At 40.4% G+C, this 24,721-nt stretch overlaps 1 protein-coding gene across 1 annotated transcript in view; it reads right to left on the bottom strand.

The window, feature by feature from the left end:
• SSU72 (SSU72 homolog, RNA polymerase II CTD phosphatase) overlaps positions 1 to 24,454 on the bottom strand; it is a 57,707-nt gene extending 33,253 nt beyond the window's left edge. The window contains exons 1-2 of the mRNA XM_044996390.1: positions 24,207 to 24,454; positions 8,727 to 8,870 (exon numbers count right to left, since the gene is read on the bottom strand). Coding sequence (XP_044852325.1) covers positions 8,727 to 8,870; positions 24,207 to 24,286 — 224 coding nt within the window. The 5' untranslated portion in view covers positions 24,287 to 24,454. The remainder of the gene's footprint in view (positions 1 to 8,726; positions 8,871 to 24,206) is intronic.
• Between the last annotated feature and the right edge of the window lie 267 nt (positions 24,455 to 24,721).

The following is a 24,721-nucleotide window of genomic DNA, read 5'->3' as shown; positions in this document are numbered from 1 at the left end:
CAGTGAAGAGGAACACGTCTTCTTGGGAAGGTGAAAGAAAGGGGAGTAAACCGGGGTAAGGGTCTGCTATGGAGGAAAACCACAAGGCCATATTTGTCAGCAAGTTGGTCTGTCCACATGACATAAGCAACAGCCGCCATTTGTCCAGGTTTGGTTTTTGTTTGTTTGAAACAAAGATTAGTAAGAACCAGGGAGTCAAACTGAATTGGAATTTTTACTTTGAGCAGAACCAGACCTGACCCATAATATTGTCCTACCTACTGAACCTGAAAAAAATTTGAGTTACCAGTAAAAATAAAGGTTGAGCATTTTTTAAGATCAATATTTAAAAAAAAAACAAAAAAAAACTATTGTAACTATTTTCTCTTTATAAAAAGTAAGATAGATATGTGAATGCTACCAGAAAGGCCCCTCCCGCATAATGAGAATAGAAAGCAGCTAGGCCACAAGAAAGGAGAGAGGAAACTTAGGAGCTACTTACATACCATGAGTTCCCAGAAAAAGACAAACCATTCTTGAGACTCTTCACTGGGGAGAGATGAGGTAGAATGCTCCCTGGTCCCAAAAGTTAATAACTCTTCAAGACCAAAGAAAACGGTAATGCCCCTGCAACCCTTCTCCCCCTTAGACAGGCCCTCCCACCTATCCCCAACCCCTAAGGCAGCTCCTGACTCCAGTTGCCCCAAACTCAAATTTATCCTTTAACTGTATAGGTCCAATATGAGATCAAATATCAGATGTTATTTTAGTTTGCTCAAGATGTTCATAAGAAATAATCATGTTCATTTGACAACAGAAAATACTAGGAAAATTCACATGAAGTTAAAGTTGAAAAATAAACAGTAAAAAAAAAGTTTCAATTTTAAGTTAACTCTTCTATTAAGGCCTAACTTGATTTGAACCGGTTACTACTGGTCCATTTATTTATTTTTTTGATGGCTTGACCCCAAACTGAACCTTAACATGCTGAAAGCAACTTAACCAAACCAAAATAAATCCTAGTTCAACTCCCTGGCAAGAACAAAACAAAGTTTTATAATGGTGAGCTGGCTAAACAGGCCTAGATTTTATGGAGCAGAGCTCAGTTCCACTTGCCTAAATTTTCACCATTTTCTCATCTCCAGAAAAGTATCTGTATGTTTCAAACTCACATACACTTGGCTTCAAGCATCCTTCTTGATTACTAAGACTAGGGAACTAAGTATCAGGGGGTAGCTGCGTTAGTCTGTATCCACAAAAACAAGGAGTCCGATGGCACCTTAAAGACTAACAGATTTATTTCGGCATAAGCTTTCGTGGGTAAAAAACTCACGAAAGCTTATGCCCAAATAAATCTGTTAGTCTTTAAGGTGCCACCGGACTCCTTGTCGTTTTTAAGACTAGGGAAGTTACTCCCTGCATTAAATAGAACTTCTGGCAGTCTCAATATACTTTCTTTTTCCTGTCAGTCCCAGGTGATGAAGACCCAGAGCTGGAGTGCAGCTTACAGCCAAGGAGCAGGGAAGCCAGATGCACAGGCTGGTCAGTGGGGCAACAGTGCAACAGCCCAAGCTCAAGGAGTGGAGCTAGCTGCTTAGAGACCATAACAGAAACCCATCTTTGGGAATAAATCAACAAATGTTTTCACCTAGGACCCATAGACGTGTGTGGGAGGAATGGGAATGAAGGCATTTCATGACATCAGAATAAATTAACACTGCCACAGAATTTAGGAGTTACTGCTGCAGAATTTGGTCCTATTGTGCTTTGGAACACAGATGGCTGTGTACAGAGACCAACCTGATGAGCCAGTTGATGTCTGGCTTTTGGAAACTTAGTCCTTGACTTCTTGCATGTATGGGTCTATTTTTCTGCAGTGTCACTGTCTTTTTAAAAGGCTTATCATTATGTACTTCGGAATAAACCTATGACCTTGTTCACACAGCTATAAAAAGAGGCGAAAGTAATCATTCCAACCCATCCTGAAGATGGCCACGCCTCATGAGCAACCGAGATGAAGGAGACCTGTATGTAAGCACATTTCCTGGGGTTGTGGGTTGGGAATTACCCCAGCTATAGGGATGCAGTAATTCAATGGATATTACTGGAGGGGAGAGAAAGGAATGAGACTAACAAAAATATTAACCCATTATCCCCACTGAGATGTGCTTTTCTCTCCTCTAGCAACATCAATGGGTCTTGAACTGCACTACACATTGGAGATGAGTTTCCTCAATGATCTCCAGAGTGACCCCTTCAGGATCTCCCACTATCAATCAACCAGGAATGAGTCAGCTACTCACCACTTCACTGGAACATCAGAGGCACTTCGCATGCAGCTTCTCATGCTGCCATATCAACTTTGGAGATGTGCCCTGGTTACAATGAGCAGTGACCAGCCACAGATGTATCTGCCCAGTGAAAACCCCTACAGTAGACAAAGTAGCTATTTGCACTGGCAGAACTTATCCCTGATGGTAACCATGGTTAGCCCCACTGGTGCAAACAACAGCTTTGCCTATCTTCACTAGGGGTTGCACCAGTACAGCTACAGTGATGGGTAAAATCAGGACAAATGCCCAAAGGAGCCACGGTCTTAGTCAGCTCCGTATTTCTGATGGCAAAAATGGCACTACTCTGCAACGTGGAGCATTTTGCCATTGTTTTGCCAAGACATCAACTTTAATCAAAAGCTATTTTCAAAAATGTTTGGTTTTAGCAAGCTTTCCCCCAACTGTAATACCCTTTTAAAGATCCGGGGAAAGAGCTTCACAATACTGATAAATCTTTTCTAATTACCAAACTTATTTTTTGTGTTTAACGTAGCTGAAATTAGTTTGATAATAAATTTACATTCCATGTTTTATCTAGATGGATCCCAAAGCAATTTACAAATTAATAGGTAACAATTTCACCCACCAGCTGAGGTGGGAGGCAACTGTTTCCTAAACTACTGTTGCTATGTGGTGGTAAAGGAAGCGGCACTACATTCGGGGTTCTCAAACTGGGGGTGGCAACCCCTCAGGGGGTCACATGTACATGCACACAACAGAGACCAACTGCTATATCATCATTTAAATCTAGCGTTTTAGAAAATTACACACCTTTCTTTCACAATGTAGTGTATTTACTTCAAAAATTATTGTAAACGTTTGATCGTTGTTCCTAAACGAAATATATATTTGTGTTATCACCACCCTACAGAAACTGGACTCTGGGGATTATAGTATCATGCATGCATGTTCGTTGTCTTGAGACTAAAAAGGTAAGACTGAGACAACATTAGAGGTCGTGATTGTTCAGCAGCTGAAGAGCTATAGTGATCTCAAAATTTGACGGGGCTAAGGCTCACCCCCGAAGCCACCCTTCCCAGCAGTAAACGTTACACAGAAGTAAGGTGGCATGATATGGCATTGCCATCCTTACTTTTGCAGTTCGGCGCTGCTGCTAGCAGTGGCACTGCCTTCAGAGCTGGGTGTCCTGTCAGCAGCCACTACTCTCCAGCCGCCCAGCTCTGGGGCGGCACATGCCAACAGCAGCAGCGCAGAAGTAAAAGCAACAGGGTGCTAAGTCTGCTGAGAAAAGTGATATTGACAAAGTTGCTTTTTGCTTCCTCCCACTATTAAAAACTTCTGCTTATAACAATTTGAAACAAATGTGTTTTAGTCAATTTAAAAGTGGTGATAAAAAGTAAATTCATTTTTAACAATAAGGTTATAAAATTAGCATTTAAAATAGTGTTAAACAAAAAAATTGTTTTTAATTTATAAGGGGAGGGATTTTTTCTGTCTGAAAGGGGTCACCAATACGAAGTTTGAGAACCACTGTACTACAGCCACTAGAAACTTCAAGGAGAATTTAGGTAGGCAGAATGTAATTAATAAAGTTGGATTTTGGCCAGGCTAGTGACATTAACACTTCTCCGGGGGGAGGGGAGGGAAGAGAAGAAAGAGCCACAAGTTCTTCAGTGACTACAAGTTGTCAGGAGGACCGTGATTCTACTTTTCATTTAAAAGATGACATCCCCAGCAGGACATTTTTCAAAATTAACACCATATGAGGCATTGGTTTTTAACTGAAATGATTTTTTGTGGTTTAGATCCCAAAGCTTAATGAAACAGATTTAAATTACAAATAAACCAACAGATAAACTGCAAATACATGTTAAAATTATGTATTTGCACATGAATTTCTGCTAAGAATTTGGGATCTCATTTGTTTTTAAATTAACCACTCCCATTCACTTTTTAATATGGGCTCAGAGGAAAGAATGCCACCTATTGATCACCAATATTTGCCGCATCACTTGGGTTTTCTTTGGAAGGCTCCCAGCTACGAGCTTGGTCCTTCTATTAAAGCAAATGAGAAAACTCCCACTAAATTCCATCAGGAGCAGGCCTCAAGGCCTGCAGAAGCATGACCCTACCTGAGGGATTTGATAAAAGGCAGTATGGCTGAAATTGACATGCTCAATAACTAAAGATGTGTTTCCAGATTGCTGCTGCAGATACCAGCAGTAGATTCAAAACTGACTCCACAAGTGGGTTTCCCTACCCACACAGATGGTTTCTTAGTAGTAAAAGGGGGTATATAAAAGGTTGGAGCTATATTTTAGTAACAGAATGGGCTACAGAACAAGTGTATTTGGCACACAGGTATTGGTACGAATATTTCTGCCTCCTGTCATGTACTCTTTACTGGGTAAAGTATTTTTCAGATTAAACATGGACATAAAATTACTATTTTCTATGTGTCATCTTGTTTCATATTTATTCTACTTATCTGACTCTGTATGCTGACCTTTAACAGGGTCTAGGGCATAATTTTCAAAAGCATCTAAAGTCTTATCTTCAAAGGTGACTTGGGCACTTCTGAGCTTAAGACGATGCCTATACGTACAGCGCTGCTGCACATCTGGTGAAGACGCTCTATGCCATCACGAGAGCTCTCCTGTTGGCATAATAAAACCACCTCTACAAGTGGCAGAAATTATGTCGGAGGGAGAAGCTCTGCCAGACATAGTGCTATGCACACAAGCGCTTGTCTCGGTGCAACGTATGCCACTCACCAGGGGGAGTTTTTTCACACCCCGAGCGACACAAGTTATGCTAGCGTATACTATGTCTACACTACAGCCTTTTGAAAACAGGACTTGGGCAACTAAGGGACTTCAATACTATTGAAAATGTTGCTACTAGTCTCCCAGTAATGCTCTGGAAATTTAAATGGATGCATCTCTCCTACATAGTAACAGCAGCACTGATTACTTTGTCTGACAACTATGTTGATTTCATTTTAAGTGTTTACAGTATTTTAAAATTAAAATGGAAGTTAACCTCCCAGTACATCATGTATATCCCTGCAGAACCTAGCTTCATTACTTCTGCATCCCCACCCCTTCTGAACTGACAGCATGCCTTTTTAACAAGCTACTCTTTTAAAAGTATTTCTCATTCTTCTAGATACAACAGAGAAGTACCTACATTTGTAAATATGTCCTAATTTAATGTGGAAGATTAAATATGGAAACGTTTATAACCTACAGCCATAACACTTGAGAATTTGCACTATATATATAGATACACACACACACCCCACTATGAGATTAGTGCAATCCAGATGCTTTTTATTTTTGTAGAAGTGTGGATTCTATCTTGTTGTTCTTCCCTCCTCCCCACCACTGATAGAGAAAAGAGTTTTCACACACCTTGCCATTCTAAGTCGCTTTTTACCTCAGCTGACTGATGTCCACATCATCGTAGAACTTCAGGCCCCAGTTGGGACGGCTGCTTTCCGAAGCAGCTATCAATTCGTTGACTGGCTAGCAGATGATGGGCTGGAGCAGCTTAGCCAAAACCGCTATCTAGTGTCCACAGTGCACCTAGTCTCCCCACTGGCCTACAGAACCCGAGCATGAAGTCACTCCTAAACACAGGAGCAAACAGTGCTGCATTGGACCTATATTCCCATACTGAGGTAATGAGATACACGAACTGGCCCTTGTCACTAAGAACTGCTGTTTCAGACAATGCAGAAAGGCTGAAGGTGGCAGCTCTCCCCACTTAACTGAAGAAAGCAGGATTTAGGGAGCATAAGGACAAGCCAAGGAATTTGGACCCGTTCTTTCTCCCATATCCCCTTTGAGACAGCAAAGGAAAAGCAGGTCCCTCCCACCTTAAGACAAAGCACCTCTTCCCCACCCCCCTTCACCAAAGAGTAATCAGCTGCCCTAATTGAGTCCCACAATGCCCAAAGATAGCCGCTCCTTGGCTCCCAGGCAGGAACAAGAGGGGTCTCTGGTTTTCACGAATTTAGGAAAGAACTTACCCACTCACCCAGAGTCTGGAAGTTGAGCTGCCTTTTGTACTGAAAAAGTATATCTGTTTCAAAGAACTTGAATTTGCAACATTTGAGGGCATAAAATATACAGACATAACTCCTTCCCCACCCCAAACTGGGCTTTTTCTTGAATGGGAAAAAAATCAAAACAGAAAGGAGTGCTCAATGTCACTCTGCATAAATATCTGTGGCTCAGAGCATAGCCACTCCAACTCTAATGTGGAGCAGAGCCCAAAATGGAACTCCAGAGAAGATACTGGATAGAGGACCAGATGTGTTTTAATTTTGTTGTACACCTCTACCCTGATATCACGCAATCCGATAGAACATGAATTCGGATATAACACGGTAAAGCAGCGCTCCAAGGGGGCGGGGCTGCATGCTCTGGCGGATCAAAGCAAGTTCGATATAACGTGGTGTCACCTATAACGCAGTAAGATTTTTTTTGGCTCCCGAGGACAGCGTTATATCAGGGTAGAGGTGTATCTTAAAACAGTGCTATGTTCCCAATAGCACAGTATAGGCAAAGTAGTAGTCACTGCAAAATCTTAAGTGCTTGAGGAAATGAGGACTGCACAATTCAAACGGTTCTCCATTTGAAGGGGAGAAAAAAAAAAGTGTTTGCATTGAGATGTGCACCATCTCAATTAGAGGCTGGGAAATATCCCTTTTCTTCACCAAAGATGTGATTATACAAAATTAAATTATGTACAGATTCAATGGATGCCCTAAATTTCAAGTTTAAGAGATACTGCAACTCAGCCTTTTCATCAGAAATTGGGTTCCCTAATGTCCTTGCATAATATGGATATCTGTCGTCATGGGGAAAACCATGTGGAAGGAAATTTCCAACATAGCATCAAATTTAATTGTACTGTACAGCTTTATGGAGCTGCTCATCTTAGCTGAGTACATTCAGAAAACTCAACACAAAAGAAGCCACCACTACTGGGGTCTTATGGAGCTCAAATTTAATGTTTTCTAGTCAGCAAATACACAACTAAAAACCTGCTGACTCAAATCAAGCCACAGTGAAACCTGCACCAAGGACCTCCTCCATGTCTTACACAATCTTTTAAAAGTCTACTCAAGTCTTGCAGTACACAATTTTGCTGAACCAATAATTGAAAGCCCATCTCTTCTACTGGGCTACTGAATTTGTTGATTCCTTGGGTGGCCACTTAAAATAGGTTTCACTGTATCCCCCATTTTCTAATCCTCATCTAGTGCCTGTTTGCCTGTTCTCAGCCTTTTAAAAAAATTGAAAAATTTCAGCCATACAAAAATAAACTGTTTAGTATGTTTATACTAAATAAATAAATAGTGACATTAAAAAGATATTAAAAATAAATATTTAAACGACAACATTTTAGCTGCCATTTCCAGATAGCTATAGAAAATAGATATCAAATCTAACATTAGCAAGATTTTACTAATTTGATCCAGGGTTATTTTTATGCAGCTCCCCAGAAGTTAAAAATCTAGGTCACGCAACAATGAAGAATGGGACAGACTGCCATATTATACCTTGTTATCCAAAAACTCTCACTTCAGAGGCATCACATTTTGTAACACGGGCCTCATAATCTACCATTATAGAAATTAATAAGCAAAATCTACATAAATTTAGTTTTCCCTTTCACACCAAATTATATTTTTAATATTAGAAAATCAGATCCTGTGTAAAGACCCCAAACAAGTGTCCTGATCTTGCAAACTAAAAAGGTGTTTGGGAGTTTTTTGTTTTTGTTCTATACTTTATATTTAAATGTCCTAAAATACTGCCTGCTCATGGCTGAATTGAAGAAAGGTAGTGTGCCTGACCCTTGTCACCTCTGGTCTTTGGGAGTAAACCTCACATTTAATTGGGCTTTCTGTGCCCATTCTTGGAAATATACTTAAGGAATATGTTTTTGATGGACAGCCAAAACCAGAAATTAACAATTAGCTTCTTGATGAGAAGAGAAAATATTTTATGGATTATGTTCTCTCCCTTTAGGCCACTAGTTTATTCTAAACCTTACCTGTTTGCTTGACTGAGCTAAATTTGATTTTAATTCTTTTGGTGGCAGTTCTTGGAATGCCAGGAAAGGGCTCTGCACTGGGAAAACATAGCCCACAATGCAGTGCAGTTCATGGATAAAGGTGTAAAGTATTCATAGTTCTGTTCAAGAACTAAGTATGTTAATTTACTATACAAGAGGATTTTGAATGCATGCATTATAACTCAATAGCAAGTTACAAGGGGAGTGTTAGAGATCCTAAAATAAAGTGAAACACCTGCCTAGAACCTTAAAACAAAGCTCTTGCCAGTCAAGCAGCTGTGTATTCCTTATGCAAAATAATGAATTACACCTTTCAAAGATGAACCATATTGGGTTTTTAAAAAGGTCATTCCACGGGGATACAGTTCTTTGTCTTTCCTAAGCAGATCATTGTACATCTGATCATATGTTGTTTTGAAATCATAAACATTCGGCTTGTCTGGTGCTGGTCCTGGCAGTTTCACATGAGTCCCTGTTCCAAAGGATCGAACACTGAATCCTCGTTTGCTGAAAGACACAAAAAGGGATTTATAATTAGATTGGACAGATTTAAAACCCTACATGTCTAGGTGCTGAACAGCAATGCACTGGACTTGGAAAAAAATATTCTTAGAGACCTATCAACTCTGAATCCAACCTTCTAAGCAAATTTAAGATTAAAAAGTTATACATTTGCAATTTCAGGTAAGTCTTGGTGCACAATACATATCCTACACTTCATTTAAATAACTTCAGTTATGTTTCAAAAAAGTGACAGCCAGAAAGTGTGAAGTTGTGAGTAGTGTCTCCTTTGTCTGATATCACAACAAAACAAATTGGATTGTATTCTTTTTCAATCTCAAACTTTTCCATTGTGTTCTAACAAAGCTGAAATTATGTGGGTTTTATTTAACTCTGTTTCTCTAATATCCTCAAGCCACGAGTTGTCTGTTCAACTGCAGAGTGAAAAGTTTGCAGAAAGAACCCAAAACTGTTACATAATCAAAGGCTATATTTCCTGCTGTTTCCCAAATTTTGCATCTGTACAGGTGCAACCCTAATATGCAGCATAAACACAATGAGAGACTGAAAACAGAAGGGGGAAGCTTTATTGACGAGCACAGAAACCATGAAAAAAAGAGACATGGTTAATAAGACAAACCTTTATTTTCAAACATTCCGCACCCATCCATAAACAACACAAAACTTAGAACAATCTCCTCACCTGCACCTCCCAAGGAAGGTAAAATTAAAGCTTTGAGCATGAAAAAGTTCATCTTGATGTTCCTGATATTACTGGTTGCAAAAAAGACTTAGTAAAGGGACTCAAAACTGCTGTACTGGTGCAAATGCCTAGTGTAGTCATGACTGGTACTTAGACATCTGTGTACTTGCAAAAACCCAGCAAGTACTGACAAGGCCTTAGCCACAAGACTGATTATCACCAATACAGCTGATAACGTGTAGTTCTAATATACTAAAATGTCAAAACACTCAATTTTTTGCCAATCCAAAAATCAGTTTCTATGGAATATTCAAAAGTAACAACAGTTCTCCTATAGACTTCAGCTGTGCACCTGAAACACTGATGCTATCTAAGGATTTTTTGATATGGGAAGGATGTAACGTAAGAAAGTGAAATTTGTCTTCATTTCCCACCCTTTATTAAAGGGTAGGGTTTAATGGAGAGAAAAAAAGAGGCCTTCAAAAATGGAACCTGTAAAGCTGTAAGTTCCTTTCACAGAGCCTATTTAATAACTATAATATATATAGCATCCTCTCTCAGATACGTGGGACTAATGCACAAGATTCAGTGTGCTACTTCTGACAGCTAAGTACGAGTCTCCCCTTCAGCTTGAGTTATTGATTTTGGCATCTCCATTTCAGACTCCACCAGGAAAAGAAAGCAGATAGCAGCTCTAGAGTTTGGCACCAGTCCTTGGTTTGATGCTCTCACATTCCACCATGGGAAGTCAGTTGCAGTACACTGTATGACCAATATGTACTTGATAGCCTATCAGGACCACTACTAAACACAGATACAATATTGCTTTGGAATCAGTCCCTAAAGGAAGAGATTCCTCATTTAAAATTATGAAAATAAATTTATATCAGCCTAAAATTTTATTAAAAGTTATTAGTTCACCTGTAGGTCTTATTTTCACAATATTGTATCTTTGAAAACGTAATCTTATACCAGAATAGACTTTTATACACATGCACAAACATCCCTCTCCTCCTCTGGCACACAACTGGATGGGAGAAGGGAGGTTTGAGCTGGACTGTCTAGACATCACGGAAGCCAAGTTCTATGGAAATGGGCAATCCGGAGAGCATAATGAAAAAACCCATCATATTAAAATCCCTGAATTTACATTCTATGAGCCTTCACTGAGTTTCATAGAAGTCAGGAGGAAGGGAGTGAAGAGATTTCAAGGAAATGAGTAAATAATATTGCTGCTGAATTTAAGGGAGCTTGCCACAGAATTTGATTCTAATGTGATACAGGATACACAGGACCATGATTACTGTATTAATTGTAATAAATCACTGTAATAAATCAAAACTACCAGAATCTACCCCCACCCCACCCTTGCTAGACGCTGATGTAATCAGGAAGTAAAAATTGTGTGTGTGGGGGGGGGGGGGAACACAGAATACCAATACCATGAATTTCAACTTCTCCAAGTATTTTCCCCTACCAAAAGCTGTAACTGCATCATCGCTGTATCTATACCCTTTTAAGGATATTTGGGCTGATTATCAGAAAAATCTTCCTGAGAGCAAGAACTATTAAGCTATGGAATATGCTACCAGAGAAAGTGATGGAAGCAGCCCTGCTTGGGCATTTAAAACTACGCAGTGGAATACCAGAACGTATACTGTAGGTAACAATGCTGAACTGGCAGGGTGAGCGACAAGATGAGCTAGAAGGTTTTCTTCATTTCTAATCTCTGATTCAATCTTTCTGGCTGTTGTCCAGACTCCCCTTTTGACCCACAGATCACTCAAGAGACTGTACCACACCTACTGTTACCAGGGAGGGGAAATTTTTTGTGGAAAATTAGCACACAGTATAAGTTGACATCTTAAATGACCAGCAAGTAAATAACTGAATTAAAGTTTTAGTAGTAGCTAATTGACACTAACAACCTTGCATACTAAGCAAGAAAGCAAATGTGTACAGTGTATTGAGAATCATTATGGGGTAAAGATGGAGGGACAGCAAAAAAACACCACAACCCCATCCATTATTTTCGCTGCAAAGAAAGGCAGTTTTGTTTTTTTCCATTTTATTCCATTCCATTCGCCCCATCCGCCTCACCAACAAAACAGCTGGTTGTCTAACCAGGAAAAAATGTGCTAAGAGACACAAAAGTTTGCAGAATTTGGGTTCTGCTGTGTAAGTGACATGTCCCCTTATGCTTGGTTCTCACTTGTTTTAACTGAAGTCCCTCTACCTCAGCTTTCAGGATACCTACTTAAGAAATGCACTTTGCAATTTCAATATCTAATAAAGCAAGTGATTAAATAAGAGATTTTACTCATTCCTATAGACTCTACTTCTTGATCCAAATTACCGGTCTTCTGAAAGAATTCTACCATTTTAAAAACTTCTCCAATTAAATTGATAAACATACAATGCTTAACACTACAAAGGCTAAGTCTCCCTGAAATGTCAATTTACTGTTTAAAAATGCACATATGCAGCTTCCAAGAGATGGCTATACCATTTCAGCAAAGTAAGTCAGCTGTGCAGCGATTAGGACTATTTTTAGTTACTCTCCTCCTTTCATTTAAATCAGTCCATGCTGAATTGCACAAGTATGAATGCAGAACATTCACTGTTACAGATCAGAAAGACGTCTGAAAGCATGAGGAAGGAGCAGTATCAGAAATGATAGTACTCAATATTTCAAGAACAGTACTTTTTTTCAAATTGAGAATTATATAAACCTTTCTTCTACCAAATTTTTTTTTAAAAAGCATCAAATGTTTATTGTTTAAATTTAATAAAAGTACAAGCATTGGAATCCACTAAGTTTTTCCAGCCAGATTGAAAATTAGTTTGTCCACAAATTTTGCCTGACTTGTAGCCAAAAAAGTCATAATAAACTAGGCATGTCTTCCATTCCATTCTTGTCAGCAGCTATTAGTTTAATAATTACAACAGAAGAGAGATTTTGAGGGCCAGACAAAATCAACTGCATGGTGCTGACTTTTAGATATCTTTTCACTAGGTCATTATGGAAAAGGGGTTGGGGGTGCGTATGCACATGCGTGCACACACATGCCATTGAATTTGTGGAGTTAAGATTAGGAGAAGCAGGATCAGAGTTTGTGGCTTCACATATAGTGCAATACAACGGCTCCCACTGCAAATATCTGCTACTCCTAGTATGGCTTCCCAACCATAATGCTGTATCACCAAGCTCAAGCCTACCATACTTCTCATATTTATTTGGTTGGCTATTTTACAAATATATTAAGTACCACCAATCCCTTGGACTCAGCAAGCTGCCCAGCATCCACTTGAAAACAAAGGATTGTAATAATGATAAGTTTTGTTGAGTATCAGCACTTAGAAGAACTTGTCCATTAGCCTGTCAGAAAGCAGAGGGTGTGAGAATCTGAGCGAAGTGGTCGGTCAGTATTGTGTAGGAGGTAAAAACATCTGGCTTTCTAATTCTGGTGTGATTTCTGGAAAGGCATTTCAAGAGTCTGGCTTGCTTTTTAAAGACCCAGACTTGCAACTTCACTGAATTATCAATACAGAAAAGAGAAGACCAGAGTTATCAAGCCCTGAGATCCAGAGCAGAAGATGTGAGCATCTGACCTTCAGCATCTCACTTCCTTGCTCTCCAAGTATCAAATTGCAAGAAACAAAAATAAAATACAAGTGTTTAATTTTAAGTGTTTATGCACATCTTATTCCCAGGGGCTGAGTGCTCTGTCTCTGCAGTGCTTCAACACCTTCTTGGCACAGATTGTGAAGGACCAAGCTTTGTCCTAAGCTCTTGTGTGCTGCGACACCACAAATAGGAGGAAGGCTGCCTTAGTAATGTATCTTCCCCTATTCTCACCTTCCTATACTTTTTCCCTCTCTAATAATTCTGAATGCTCTACTGTTTCTGCACACAGTGGAGACAGGAGTTGTGATATGAAACTGATGTGATCCTGGTTAGTTTCTTTCTGCTAGACCATGGGAGGACAGCTGGGATGGATGGAAGTGGAAAGAGTGTATGATTCCCCCACAGTGAAGAGAGGAAGACTTATTTTTTAAAAGATTGATTTCTCTTGCCTTCCCCAATCCTTGGCACAGAGGCTAATATCTTGGCTACTCATGTCTAGGCCATTTTCCATACTTACATTAGTTCCATTCTATTGCCCCTACTGGGCAAAAATAGTACAGTAGGAAAACCATGACAGATAGAAATTTTAATGATTAAATTCAAACTTTTCAGTTTTTGTAAACTTTGCTGCATCTAAACTAAAACACCAAATCTGTTTTGTAGTTCAAATACATCAGTATGTTTCTACCTGTGGAATCCCAGAAAGGCAGTGTTTATTACAGAAATAACTTCATGGGTGGCTAGCACCAGTCTCCCATTATAAAAATTGAATTTTCATGCAAGAATACTGCTGTCTAGTATTTAAATATTTTAACTTCAAAACAATTGAGATGCAGTTATACAAGAAATGTGAACACACACTGGTCTGATGTAAACATCAGATTTACATCAACTTTCATTCCTGCAGCTACAATAACCAATAAAGACGTTTTAAAGTCCATGAAAACAGATTGTCACTTATGAGAATCACTTCAGTAAAAGAACAAATCCCTCCCCCATTTAAAAATCTGATATGGAAATAAGGCTGACTAATAAATTCTGTACACTACATGATGTAAAATGGTATCTGGAATGACTACGAATAGTGTGAGTTAGCCAGTCCATACCTGTGAAAGAGAAGAGGTTTGTAAAAGGGAGCTCCCTTATCCCTCTCCTTCCCCTCCTCCACCCATCTGTTGCTTCCCTACAGCCATCACTTCATCAAGTAGTGGGATTTCACAACACAACCCTGCCATAAGATAATAGCGAAAGAGATTTTGGCACTGTACCCTTTTCTTCTTCCTCTTTCTCCGCCCACCCTCCCTCCTAGGGCAGAATAGTAGAACTGCAATAGTCAAGTCATTTCTTCCACTTTTTTCTCCCTGATCTTTTTTTGTTTGCATACCACAATACCACTGGCTGAAATGAGTCACGGGAGGTGCAGACATACTGGCCACAGCTTTCACCTCAACACTTACCACAGCCACCCTCTCTCAAAAGGTAAAAGCTGCATTTGAAGAAGTCTGCATCCCATCTGAAATAATAAATAATAGAAACCTTTCATTGGCAAGGCTTCCTACCCCAAGATTTGAAATTTTGATGCATTTTGACTTATTTTTGAGAGGCCTCTCTTCACTAAACAGTCAGAGCACATCTCTCAAAACCGAAGTCTTTACATGGCATTAGTAGTTGCCAGAGTACATCTGTGTGTGTCAGTTACACAACATGGTTGTGTTACTTTGACATAATTTGAAAGTGTTTCAGCACATTTCTGGTAACTGTATGAAAAATTATTTCTAGCACCAATTGAGTTATTCAGCACAGCCTTCTTCTGCTAAGCAATTAAACAAGTTTGGATTAGTGAGTGAATCAAGTAACCTATTAAATAGCTAGCACCAATCTTCAGTAATACAAAAAAAATCTAACATTTACAGTAAAGGATAATTTATAGAGTCTTGCATTATCAAGGTAAGAGTAAAGTTATTTATAGCTATATGGGAAATATTAAGATGACTCCAAGCACACCATCTACAGCAACGATAATAATAGAACACCTCAGATCACTGATTACTGCAAATGTCTAATTCTAACCCAATGCATTAAGAGGTCCATTGATGGATGCAAGATTTATGTAAATGATTTCTATTAATGCTAGTTAAAGTTATGAGCCTAGATAGGAGATTGTACCCACTCAGGGCTCGTCTACACTTGCCATTTAAAGCAGAAAAGTCCCTTTTTTGCACAAAGACAGTGGGAGTGTCTACACTTACCAATGCCTTTTTGCAGTGAAACTCAGAAGTTTCACTGCAAAAAGAAAACCACCTCCACGAGAGGCATACAGATCTTACCGGTGATGCTTTTGCGGTGATGTGCAAGTGAAGACATGTTCTTCCGGTTTACAGAGCTTTTAGCCTCCACAGGATATCCCACAGTGCTTAGGTGACCACTCTGGCCAGCAGCTCTGCTGCCAGGTAAACAGATATCCATCCCTCCCCCATGTAAAGCCCCAGGAACTTTGAAACTCCTCTTCCCGTTTTCTTGGCAAATGCTCACTTATCATTTGGCCAGGTGACAATGCCTGCTCCATGGAACAAACGATTCCCTGCTTGGAGCAATGCTGAGCTACTGGAGCTGATCAATGTTTGGGGACAGGAGGCTGTGCAGGGACCCAGGATGCCCCGCGATCACCCCACCTCCCTTTCCCACAAGGCCTATCGTCAAAAGAGAGAGAGTTGCACTGTAGGATAGCTGCCCTCAGTGCGTTTCTCTCATCGGCGATAGAAGTGCTGCAAATGTAAACACTCTCTGATACCTGTGGAAGTGAGTACCCAAACCAGTGCTTTTCTTTCACCGGTTCACTATCACCATTGAAACTGACAGTGCAAAAACTCTGCAAGTGTAGACATAGCCTTAGTTTAGCAAAAACTTTACACAGATAGGCCCTGATTCAGCATGCATGTGCCCGGCTTTAAGCACAAAGATAGTTTCAGTGAAATAAGGGGGGGGCTACTCATATGCTTAAAGTTAGGCATGAAGTTAAGTACATTGCTGAATTGGGGCAATTGCATTTTCCACCAGAAGGATCTTTAAGCACTCCACATAGAACTCTCTACTTCTAGGAACCAGTTTAACAGCTGACAGCAGTGCTCCACAGCACTGCTGAATCACTAACACTTGAAAAAGGACACAGCAGTCCTTATTCAATTTTAGACGCTGGTGACATCTAAAGCAGAAGAAACAGAACTTTGGTCCAAGCAGGTAAAGTTAATATTCTGGAACCTTATATGACCCTTTGTTCTAAAAAGGGAATCTCACTTAACCTTAAACTCAAAATACTGCTGAGATTCTTCTCTCGAATGGCCAATATTGAACATAATATAAAGGGGTGTAAAATAACTGCTTTATTGCAATTGAATGGCAACAATATTATTTAAGAAAAAAGTAAACATTCAGTTCCTGGGCAAGTTTAACACATATTATAATGAATAAAAGTATAATAATGAACAGCATCTCTTTAAATAACTTTTTCAGTTTAATCTGAAGTTGGATCCCATTCAGCCGGCATGCACTTTACTCTTAAAAACTGCATTTGCAATCTAAAAGCATATTGCTGACTGGTTTCTGCCTCTGAAATCTTCAGAAAGTTGACAACTTGCTCAATTTCTATGTTTGCTCTTTTGAATACGTTTGTTAAATAGTCAAATTCTATCAATATAAAAATTTAATAAATCAATGTTGGCATTTGCTCGTTCTTGCTGGTTTCAAGCTAAAACACAGTTCCCCCTTTAGTTTACAAAAACATGTTGGTAAATTATTTGACAAAAAGGTAAGCATTTAGTTCAGTTGCTGATTGATACTACCCAATTGGTATAGAAACTCTGACTGAAGCTTGTTTATTGTAAACTGTACTTGGTTGAACTTCTGTCTCTCTTATGTGGTTACACCCCCAATATTACATGATTTGTGGTTTAAAGCTCTAATGAAGTTTCTGTTATAAGCTTTCAACTCTCATCCTGTTTACACCATTAATAATATACCTCACGCCCCCACCTGAATTCTCAACACACAACTTCCTAAAAATGAGCTTGTATGAATGTATATGTAATGCATAAACCCTCACTCAAAAGCTACAAATTCTGAATAAAACCAGAAGTCAGCTACAAATACAGAAATCCTAATTTCAAGAGACTGAGGAGTTGTTACAATATTAGTCTGAAAATGCAACAGATTAACAGTGTAAACACAGTAGGCATGAACTCTACACTGAAACAATTCAAAAGTACATTTCCTTTTAGGAAGGCACTTTCAGTGAGGTACTCTATATAATAAAGTATATACATTCATGATGATGAATTTGGAAATTATTTGAAAGATTTGCTGATAAAAGAAAATCCTTATATCTGCATTAAGTGACAGAAAAGGACAATCTGATTCAGATAAATTGTGCATACTCAAGGTAAAAAGCAACTGGGATAATACTGCAAGCTTCTAAATTTTATTTTGTAAACTAATCCCAATTTCTTTAATCCTGTTTCCATTTGTAATTCCCTACATGCTTAATTTACAATTTTGGACAATGCACTATACAAGTTGTACCCAGTCTATTCTGTATTCAGATATGTTCACTGTCCTGTCTTGTGTTACTTCAGGGTAGATTTTATTTCTCTAGTTCTCAATGGAAGATGGACTTTCCCAGCCTTTGGAACCTGCCAGTGATTTTTCTTATTTGATTACAGTGTGCTCAGACCAGGAGGAAGGGAATGCCCCTTGTAATGTGGGCCTAGAAACAGACCCTAGGTTCAGTAAATGAGTTAATCTCTTTCACTGAAGGCTTACAAACTAACAACACTGGACTGTGATGCAAACTGATAAAAGCAAGGCAATAACTGCAGTTGCTATAGCTCCTATATTATGCCTACATATTGGAGGCTTCACACTGCCTTTTACCCCGGTAATTTAGTCTTTCCTTCACTGGCTTATCACACCATCATTCATTCCTGTAGTTAGTATATAAATATAAACATATGTTCAAACTGCCATGTTGAGATGATATAATTTACAGAGTGCTGTCCATTTACAATGTGGTTACAATAATGAATTGACAAACAGTTCCCTGTCCTGAAGAATGTAGCCGTAGAACATAACTTTGTTCATGTACATCAATTTATATTTTTTTCTGGCAACACTACTACTATAATGAGTCTTCATAAAAAGGAAATATAAATCTGAAATATTTTTCAGTGTAGGATTCAGTTTGCTTTATATACATTCTCTATTAATCTACTGCAGTTTCACATTCTGATGCACATTATACTGTAGCAATACTATCACCAAACCCAGAAACTGATATTTAATTATATTTTTATAAAAAAATTAAAGGGTTCAGAACCATGATGCTGTGCATGCAACTAACCTATGTAACCATGGAACTTTATTACTATTACCTTCATTCTCTCTCCCCCAATCCCTTCTACTGTTTGCTAGATTCAATTGTTGCATCTTGCCTTAGACTGACCCAAAAATACTTGCAGGAAATATCATTTTACAAGTTTATACAATACTCAACGTAAGTATTGATCCCAACTGGGGTCTTTGAGGACTGCCACTATACAAATAATAGTTACATTATGAATGGATCAGATTCTTAAACTATAGGAAATCCATTTTCGTTAGGATTCTTCACTGACAAGTTTTAAGTCAAAGTTATTCTTCCTCATTCCCTAAACGGCTACTGCTCTTGCACAACAACTTTAAACCAGTTAAGGCAGGGGTGGCCAACCTGTGGCTCCAGTGTCACATGCGGCTCTTCAGAAGTTAATATGCAGCTCCTTGTATAGGTACTGACTCTGGGGCTGGAGCTACAGGTGCCAACTTTCTGATCTGCCGGAGGGTGCTCACAGCTCAACCCCTGGCTCTGCCACAGGCCCTGCCCCACTCCACCCCTTCCCGCCCCTGAGCCTGCAGTGCCCTTGCTCCTCCCCACAGAGCCTCTTGCATGCCATGAAACAGCTGATCGGGAGGTGCAGAGAGGGAAGGGGAGGCACTGATCAGCAGGGCTACCGGTGGGCGGGAGAGCTGCTGACATATTACTGTGGCTCTTTGGCAATGTCCATTGGTAAATTCCGGCTCCTTCTCAGGCTGGCCACCCGAGTTAAGGAGTAGCAAACTGTCTCAGAGACTTTGACTTTGTCAGTGTACTGTAGACACCTCTGTATTTAATTTTCATGATCCAAGAGAGAAATGGTAACATTCTACTGTATTAGACTTACATATACACATGCAAAGGTACTATCTTTCACTGTGCAAATTCCCACAGATCACTATGATTTTATGCAGTATTACTGCATACATTTAAAATACTATGCAAGAGAACATGTTACCTTGTTGTTTGTAGTGGAGTGGTTCTCATACTTTTGTACTGGTGACCCCTTTCACATAGCAAGCCTCTGAGCGTAACCCCCCCTTATACATTAAAAACATTATGTATTTAACATCATTATAAACGCTGGATGCAAAGTGGGTTTTGGGGTGGAGGCTGACAGCTCACAACCCCCCATATAACCTCATAACCCCCTGAGGGGTCCCAACCCCCAGTTTGAGAACACCTGTTGTAGTGTATCCCAAGTGAAAACTATAAAAGTAATTACAACACAGGATAAGCCAGGTGTGGTTGAGTATGGTTACAGAATAACATCTGGTCTGGCAACTTTTAAGGTATCATGAAAGTCATTTATTTGGTCAATGTTGTTTGAGGTATTTTGGTTTTGGTTTTATATTTCAACATGCTACATATATGCAGTAGCTTCACAGCTCGTTAGACTTTTATATCATAGTGTTATGGTTGTAAGAAGTTTAAATATAGTTGTAGCAAGCAATAGATAAGGGACTATACTGGGACATTGGGAAATCCATTTAAAAAAAACAGAAAGCAGCTAGTGTTTGATCTTGTAGGACATTTGCAGCCAGAGAATACAGAAAACGTACAGACAGCTGACTCTGTAAGGAATAAGTGATAGTATAAAGCTATACAGAATGTCGGTCTGACAAACAGTCTTAGCTAAAAGAACAGGAGTACTTTTGGCACCTTAGAGACTAACAAATTTATTTGAGCATAAGCTTTCGTGGGCTATTTATGCTCAGATAAATCTGTTAGTCTTTAAAGGTGCCACAAGTACTCCTGTTCTTTTTGCGGATACACACTAACAAGGCTGCTACTCTGAAACCAGTCTTAACTAAGGTATCCAAACTAAACCATATCCTACATGGAATCCACAGTGCTTCAATTAAAAGGGTCAAGAATTTATAGATTTCTCAAAAAAAATCTTCAAATTTTAACCCCCTTTTCAAAAAAAAAAGGGGGGGGGGGGAGGAGGAAGAGAACAGACCTTTAAAAGAAAATTTGATCAATTCTGAACCATCCCAAATCCTGAAGTTTCTATTCACAAGAGCACTGTTTGGGGGAGGGTAGGAGGAAAAGTTGAAATATGCCAGAAAAATGCTTGTATTTGGAATTGGCATTTCTGAGTGCAAAACAGCGACAAATATTGATATTTCTGTCAAGGACAAGTTTTCAATTTTATTTCAAGCCTATTTTTTTAAAAAAACATAAGACCCTATTACAATAAAAATATTGAAAAAAAACCTCAAACCATGTATTAAGAGTAACAAACGGTTTTAAATTCTATAATGCTTCTGGCAGGTCAAAAAATAATCTTAAAAATTTACGACTATGAGCAGTAGTGACAAACATATCCTCCACAAATTAAGGACTAGAAAAAACATTGCCAAAGCGAAAAGACTTAAAAAAACAGAAAACTACGTTTTTAAAAACAAAATCTGTACCTAGTTTAAAAGACTATCCATAAAGCTTATACAAGTGACTACTGAGACTTGAGAGAAGGGCAAACAATATTTAAAACAGGAACTTAACAGAATTTCCTCAACCCGTAATAGGGTTTTAATTGTATTGTTTCAGTTTCTCAGTGCAAATATTTTAAAATAAACTACAAACAGAATAAAGTTTTACAACCCCTCAGAGCACCATGTTTCAGAAAGCTCTTTAAAGGTATTTTTAGATTTCATGTAAATCTGTGCCCATTGTTTCAAAGACATGGTACCCTGTATTATAAAATCTAATTTTTTGTCTTAGAAACTTTATAAAATGCAATAGAAATGCCTCTATGCTATTTTAAAATTTCAGTAACAATTTTGTTCAATTGAAACATTCCCCCACATTGTTTGCTGCAATATCTAGTTGTAGTGTGCTTTGGAAAAACATGTGGGATTTGTGCCCTACAGTACTTTACAATAGCAAGATGGACTGGATGATCAAGTAGGTATTTTCCATCTCTGACTTAGGAGTCTATAAACCACAAATTGAACTTCACTAGAAAATGAATATTTTCCATTGTCCACATTAGTAATATGTAAACAATAAAACAGCATAAATGAACACAAGAATGGCCAAACTGGGTCAGACCAATGGTCCATCTAGCCCAGTATCTTGTCTTCCAACAGCAGTCAGCACCAGATGCTTCAGAGGGAATGAACAGAAGAGGGCAATTATCAAGTGGTCCATCCACTGTCGTCCAGTCCCAGCTTCTGGCAGTTGGAAGTTTAGGGACTCCCAGAGCATGGGGTTGCGTCCCTAACCATCTTGGCTAATAGTAATTGAAAGAACTATCCACTGGGAATTTATCTAATTCTTTTTTGAACACAGTTATACTTTTGGCCTTCATGACATCCCACGGCAACGAGTTCCACAGGTTGACTGTGTGCTGTGTGAAGAAATACTTCCTTATGTTTGTTTTAAGCCAGCTGCCTATTAATTTCAATTGGTGACCCCGGGTTCGTGTGTTATGTGAAGGGGTGTGTGTGTATTTATGTATCTATATATAAAAAAAGACACTTCACCATTCACCCTCATCACACCATTCATGATTTTAGAGACTTCTATCATACCCACCTTAGTCATAATGTTTCTCAACTGAGCAGTCCCAGTCTTTTTAATCAGTCCTCACATAGAAGCTGTCCATACCCCTAATCATTTTTGTTGCCCTTCTCTGTAGTTTTTCCCCAATTCTGATATATCTTTTTGAGATGGGGTGATCAGAAGTGCAGCATTCAAGGAATAGGCATACTGTGGATTTATTTAATGGCATTATGATACTTTCTGTCTTATCTATCCCTTTCCTAATGGTTCCTAACAGTCTAACAACGTTTTTGACTGCTGCTGCACATTGAGCCAGAGTATTCAGAGAACGATCCACGATGATTCCAACATCTCTTTCTTGAGTGGTAACAGCTAATTTAGACACCATCATTTGGATGTCTAGTTGGGATTATGTTTTCCAATGTGCATTACTTTGCACTTATCAACACTGAATTTCACATGCCATTTTGGAAATGGAAGAAGTTAATTATTTTTATAACTTATTGCTATTTTAATTGTTTGAAGCATTATCAGCACACAAGAAAAAATAATTTTATCCAAACAGTCCCTTAAAATCAGCATTAAATGGCTAACTATTAACTCATATTGTTTAAAACCTAAGTTTTGTGCTAACAAGCTAAGAGCTCATTTGCAAGATTTAAGACCAATAGAAATGTTTGGGAATATTTGAACACAGAACTTGCAGCATTGGGAACCTAAAAGTGACTTCATCCGTTTCCCTTGTAGGAGCTGAGAGAAATACAAAGAGTAAAAGAGCAAAATGTGAAAAATATACTGCATTTTTTAAATCCCTTCATTTTTAATATTTGTTAGTGTTTAGTAGCAGCAAAGGCAGTGTTTGTTTACAATGGGATGTTTACAATACTATTGTCTCATTAAGTCTTAAAATGAGTTTGAATATTACTAACATGGTAAATTTCCTTGGACCAAGATGGCTGCCACCATCACAGTGATAGTTTGTTGTTCACATGCCATTTGTACTTTTAAAACATTTTAAATACATTCCACAGTTTATTCCTAAACTTTCCTTTTGCGTGATTTTAAACAAAGACCTAGCTTACGTCCTTGTGCTAGATAAGAGAGATTCAACACACACACTTTCTGGCTAATCACTTTTTTCCTCCCTCCTTTCCGTCTCTCTCTCTTGTATTTTCCTCTCTAAACTAAGTGGAGAGTTGAAAATATGTGCAGCACTAAATGTGCGAGCGGCCATATTCTTGAAGGTGCAGTTGAACATTCAGAGCTGAGTGGCCTGTCCAGTTTCCCTCCAACAAGCCAGAGAGAGTGGGCTCGAGTCTCTGAATCCCGCCGGTGTATTCAGAGAGGACGGATGATACCGGGGGCAGGTTGCTTTTATGTTGCCGAGCGCCTAGAAGCCAGCTCATGGGATTGCTCCGGGCCTGCAAGCATGAGCGGGGCGGTCGGGTTTTAAGGCTCCGCCAGAGGCCCGGGACCAGCCCCACACAGCCCAGCCTTAGCAGAGGGCCGGACGCAGCCTGGTTATTTGGAGCCGGGATAGGGCCCAGACCCCTGCCCGGGGAGGCTAAGTGCGGTTCTCGGACAACCCAGCCTGGGACCTGAGCGACGCTGGCGGAGGTGGGGCCCGATCGGTCTCTTCCGGCGAGTGTGTGAACCGAACCGCCCCAAATTTCAATACGGGGGCGAGACCCGATGGAGACCAGGACTTGGGGCCAGGCCCACGGGGACCGGCTCTACCCTCCCCGGCCGGCCTCCAGCGGGGCCAGGCCCCGGCTGCTCGGGCAAAAGGAGGCGCCGGGGGGAAGCGGGCGGTAGGGGAGCCCGGCTGTGGAGTGCCCAGGGCCGGGAGACTCAGTCGCCTGAGGATATCACGACCCCCCCCACACACACACGGTGGTTCCCGGTGTGAGCTCATGGCAGAGCGGGCTGGGCCGGGCCGGGCGCGTGGGCGGGGAGACGGGGCTCCGGCCCCGGGGCAGACGCGGCGGCGAGCAGCCTCTGTGGGTGTGAAGGGGGGAGACGGGGGCCGGTCTCGGTGAGGGAAGGGGTCACGACGGGCAGGCCCGGACCGGGGGGCAGGGAGGGGCAGGCCCCGGTTACCTAAGGATGTTGTGCGCCTCCATGCTGCGGTTCTGGTTGCTGGAGCACACCACGGCCACCCGGAGCGGCGAGGAGGGCATGGCGGGGCGCGGAAGAGGCCCAGCTCCCCTCCGCCGGTATCGTGGCTCCTCTGGTCCCGGCCGTCCGGCTCCGGCTGCGGCTCACATAAAATGGCGGCCAGAGCCAACGACGGGCGGCGCCGGGACGTGTCACCAGGGGCAGCGTCGACCTGCTTCCCCTAACCATAGAGACCGCACGAGAGCGGAGCCCTTCACATACCATAGAGAGGAGGGACGAAAGAGAGAGCGCCACCCTAGGGACGGTCCGCCAGCCATGGAGAAGAGGGATATGTTATACCATAGCGAGGGGCCGCCCGCCATAGAAAGCAGGAGGACCAGTATGACAGCGCCGCCCTAGTGGAGCAAGAAGGTCTCCCAACCCTCCGTCCCATGCCAAGGGGAGGGGGCAGAGATGGTACTTCAGAGCGAATTGCCTCTTGGACGCCGGTTCGAATC

This window comes from Mauremys mutica, chromosome 21, assembly GCF_020497125.1.
Source record: "Mauremys mutica isolate MM-2020 ecotype Southern chromosome 21, ASM2049712v1, whole genome shotgun sequence".
Classification (NCBI taxonomy): domain Eukaryota; kingdom Metazoa; phylum Chordata; order Testudines; family Geoemydidae; genus Mauremys; species Mauremys mutica.
This window is presented reverse-complemented; position numbering and strand designations above follow the sequence as displayed.